The following is a 3810-nucleotide window of genomic DNA, read 5'->3' on the forward strand; positions in this document are numbered from 1 at the left end:
TGATTTGCTTTGCTTTTTCTATGGCAGAAATGATCAGTGAGCTGCTTGTGGGTGATTGTGTGACTGTGGGGGGGGTTGGAATTGGGGAGGGAAGGGAGGAATGCAGCTTCTGTTCCATAGTGACACTTGCTTGGAGCTGGAAGTCTCCTTTGCTTGGAGAGCTGGGAGAATGAAATAGGTGAATTGATGTTGCTGCCATATGTCATCAAAGTGGTACCAAATTCCTCAGACTTCCAAATTAACCCTTCTTCAGAGAGGGGAGATACTGAGCTATTGTGTCCCTGCCTCTGTAGAGGGCAGATTCCACCCAGGTAAGTGGCTCAGTCATGTCACAAGTCCATGACAAAAGGAAAAGGAATTCCCTTGGCTTGCCAAGGAGAGCTCCACTCCAGGGTGGGGAGAAGTGCCAGCCTTGTTAGTTATGACCTTTGCACTTGCAATTGACGCTCACAGATTTTAAACTTGGAAATTGGATTTATGTTTCCATTCTTTACGTTGTGCCTGTGAGAAACTCTTTAAATATATCCCCAATGTAACTGCTTTCTTTCAACAGAAAATTCTGGATAAAATGGCAGAAGACTTCAGGCAAAAGAAAGAAGGTTAAAAAGAAGGAAGGATGTAAGGAAAACGTGGCTTTGTTTTTAATGTTAATCTTTTTTAAAAGCAGTACAAGTAGTAGATGGAAATACTGTATTCTTTTTTGTTTTAGTGAGATACAGTAGGCATTATAGGTCTGTTCATGTGTTAAATGTTGTAGCAAAAGCATATGCAGTTAAGTTAATGACAACAGTTTGTTCTTAATGTGAGAATGGCAACAACTTTTCATTTGACACTTCAAGCTATTACAGAAAAAGAAATCTTGCACCCTTGTGGAAAGCTCGTCTATGAGAAGAAACTGCGTTTAAATGAAACTTACTACTTTCAAGCTTCAGAAATTGTCTTTCAATTCCATTCTGAATAAAAAATGAAAAGTAATACTGTATTTTTATTTTATCTAGAACATTCCGTATTTTGGTCTGAGCCTAGCAGCTGTTTAATTTTGAGTGTAAGGCTGTCATTGCATTTCACTTTGGAAAAGTCGTTAAATGTAAGTTGCATTTTTAAATGTTGAATTGCAGTTTCTTTTAATGTCACTGCTGTTATCTATAGCAAATAGGAAAATTAGTGATTAGTCAGCTTTACAACTTTGTGATTTTTTTTTCCTAAGCTCTTGGTAGACTTTCCTATTCAGCTATTCCGTGTATTTTTAGTGAGAAGTAAATGCCCATTCTCTGACCAGTATTATTTCCTTGAGCTCTTCCTGCTTTTACTTGAATCTCGTCGCTGTCGTACATCTTTGGTATATCAAAAGCAGCATTGGAGTCCTAAAAGGGACAGAGGTATCTTTATATTCTTCACATGGAAGTTTTCATACCTGCATTTTAACACCATTTTTTTGTTAAAACCTGGTTTTGTCAAGACTCTTTAGAACTGTGCATTTAATGTACCTGCACATGTGAGATGTGAACAGGAATTTGCATGTGTAACCTGTGTTTATCTGTAGTTTTTGTTATTTACTGCTTATTTGTGACTTCAGGTTACTAAAGTGATTCCCAATAAACAAAGCTAGACCACAGTGATTTGTTAGAGATGTTTGGCATGTTAACCAGTGTGTCTGCTGAACTCTATGCTGTGTCATGTCACCACACCAAAACTCAAGCTCTCTTTTTAAAATGTGCATGTTTTTAACACCTTTGCTTCAGCAGCTTCCTGCATAACTCTTCTTTCTCTTCCCTAAACCCTCTTGCATTTCCAAGCAAATTAAAATACCACTTGTTAAAACCCTGGTAGGTATATTCTGCTGACACTTTTATTTCTGGAGTTTTGGGATGTTCTCATCAAAGCTGAAGCCACATCCCATTCATGCAGACAAAAAAGACCGGGGCCCATTCTTCCAGCCTGAGCCTCCACCAGTGAGGATCCAGGGCTCGAAGGGGTTTGGCATGCAGGAGGCTGAGTGCTGGTGAAGTTAAAATGTCCTTCGTTAAGCAGGCACACCCAGCAGACACAGGACTTTGTGTTGTGTGCAAGTCAAGCCTCGAGAACTTGTTTTTCCAGCTGTGACTTTGTGTTGCACCCTCACCTGAGGGGGTGCAGTCCCTCAGAGCTTGAGCCACCTCCAGCGAGGGCAGCAGGTTCTGTGGGGGCCTGGAGAGGGGAGAAGTGCTGAGGAGCAGCTCCAGTGCAGGGCTTATTGAAATAGCACATCCAGATTAAAGTTTTACCATGCAGTGACTCATCCCTGTACAGAGAGCAGTTACTGCTCTGTACACGACACTCGTTAGTATGCAAAGTGATGTTTGGGTTTGTAGGAAATGGATTAAATGTCAGGCACTGATAGAATCTTAAAGCTTTCTGAGGCCCCTGAAAGAAATCACAGGTGCCAGCAGCCCTGCACTTAGAGCAGAACTAAGTCATAAAGATGGGCTTGGAGCCCCAGTTCGGTGGCATTTGTCACTCACCTGTCCTGAGAGGCTGTTGAGTCCCTCTGCCTTGGCTCCAGACCAGGACCCCTTCTTGCTGATGGGGGCAGATAATTTATTTCCAAGGTCCTTTAAGTTTCCTTATAATGTTCATTTAAGATTAATGTATCAAAATACTACATTCAGTTTTTAAAGTAGCCTTTTGTTAGCTAATACCCGTGCTGATCTTGTAACTTGTGTGAGTGCTGACCTGTGTACAGGTAAACATGTACATCGTGTTTAGTGTTTAAACATAAAGCATTCCCAGGTGTGAGTGATTTTAGGGTGCTTTTACATGTCAGAAGTTAAATCAAACCCACAGTTTCTGCAAGGTGTCTTCTGTTCCCATGCAGAGGTCAGGAAGAATAGAGCCCTTAAGAGTAATTTCTGAGGAAAAGGTACCAGAAAAACCTGATCTTGAGGACAGATTCCAGACACACATTGGTGTCATGGGCTGCTTATTTGGGAATAACTGCACTGTGAAGGGTGAGGGAAATCCCAGAGCACGAGGGTGAGCGTAAAATGTCAGGCTCTGCTTCAGGCACAGATTTCAGCTGTAAGGAGTAACCTGGAGACTGCTGTCCCATTGCTGTGGGGAGTGAGTAGAAAGAGGAGCTTCTTCCAGATGAGAAAACACATCCTGCTGGATTTGTAGAGTTGAAAATTGTAGAAGTAACAGTAGCAAGAGCACGGTGTGGTTTCTTTAAGCCTGATGCTTGCAGAGGTATTTTGCAGTGTTTGATGGACTGTGGGGAAACCCTTGGGCCTTGGGAACAAGTTGGTAATGGTGGCTGGTAAAATCAGTATAAACTAACATACACTTGGGCATTTCCAGCTGTTTTGTGTGCCACGCGTGGCTGCAGCTGGGGCAGCTGGCTCAAGGAGGGTTTGTGACTCCAGATTGTGCCTGGTTTCTGTGCCTCTGTGAGGCTGTGAATGGGCAGGTGAGGCATTCCCACCTTCCCTTGAGGAAAAGGGAGAGGAGAAACAAAGACTAAAAATGGCTTTTTGAACCCATTTTGTAAATGGGGCTGAAGCCTCGGCACGTACTCGGAAAGGAATCTCTGTTATGTCCCGTTTCCTGATACAGCGCCTTAAGACGCACGAGCCCGTGCAGAAACACCACTTTGTGAACAGGAGTGTTGTTCCCCCAGTGTTCCATTATCCTCTCTCTCAGTGAGGCGAGGGGTCTGCGCCTCCCGGCTCAGCCGCTGTCCCGAGGGAGGCTGGGGGAGCCTCGGGGCGTGTCCGCTGACGGGGAGTGTTGGCTCCCCCTCTGAGAGCCCCGGGGCCGTTCGGCGATCCCTCC

At 43.8% G+C, this 3810-nt stretch overlaps 1 protein-coding gene across 2 annotated transcripts in view; it reads left to right on the top strand.

Moving 5' to 3' along the window:
- Nucleotides 1–1615, top strand: part of MATR3 (matrin 3) — an 18045-nt gene extending 16430 nt beyond the window's left edge. For both annotated transcript variants that reach the window (XM_005429210.2, XM_031063804.1), the window contains one exon: nt 554–1615. In XM_005429210.2, coding sequence (XP_005429267.1) covers nt 554–604 — 51 coding nt within the window. In that variant the 3' untranslated portion in view covers nt 605–1615. The remainder of the gene's footprint in view (nt 1–553) is intronic.
- Nucleotides 1616–3810: the final 2195 nt, after the last annotated feature.

Source organism: Geospiza fortis, unplaced genomic scaffold, assembly GCF_000277835.1.
Source record: "Geospiza fortis unplaced genomic scaffold, GeoFor_1.0 scaffold320, whole genome shotgun sequence".
Lineage (NCBI taxonomy): Eukaryota > Metazoa > Chordata > Aves > Passeriformes > Thraupidae > Geospiza > Geospiza fortis.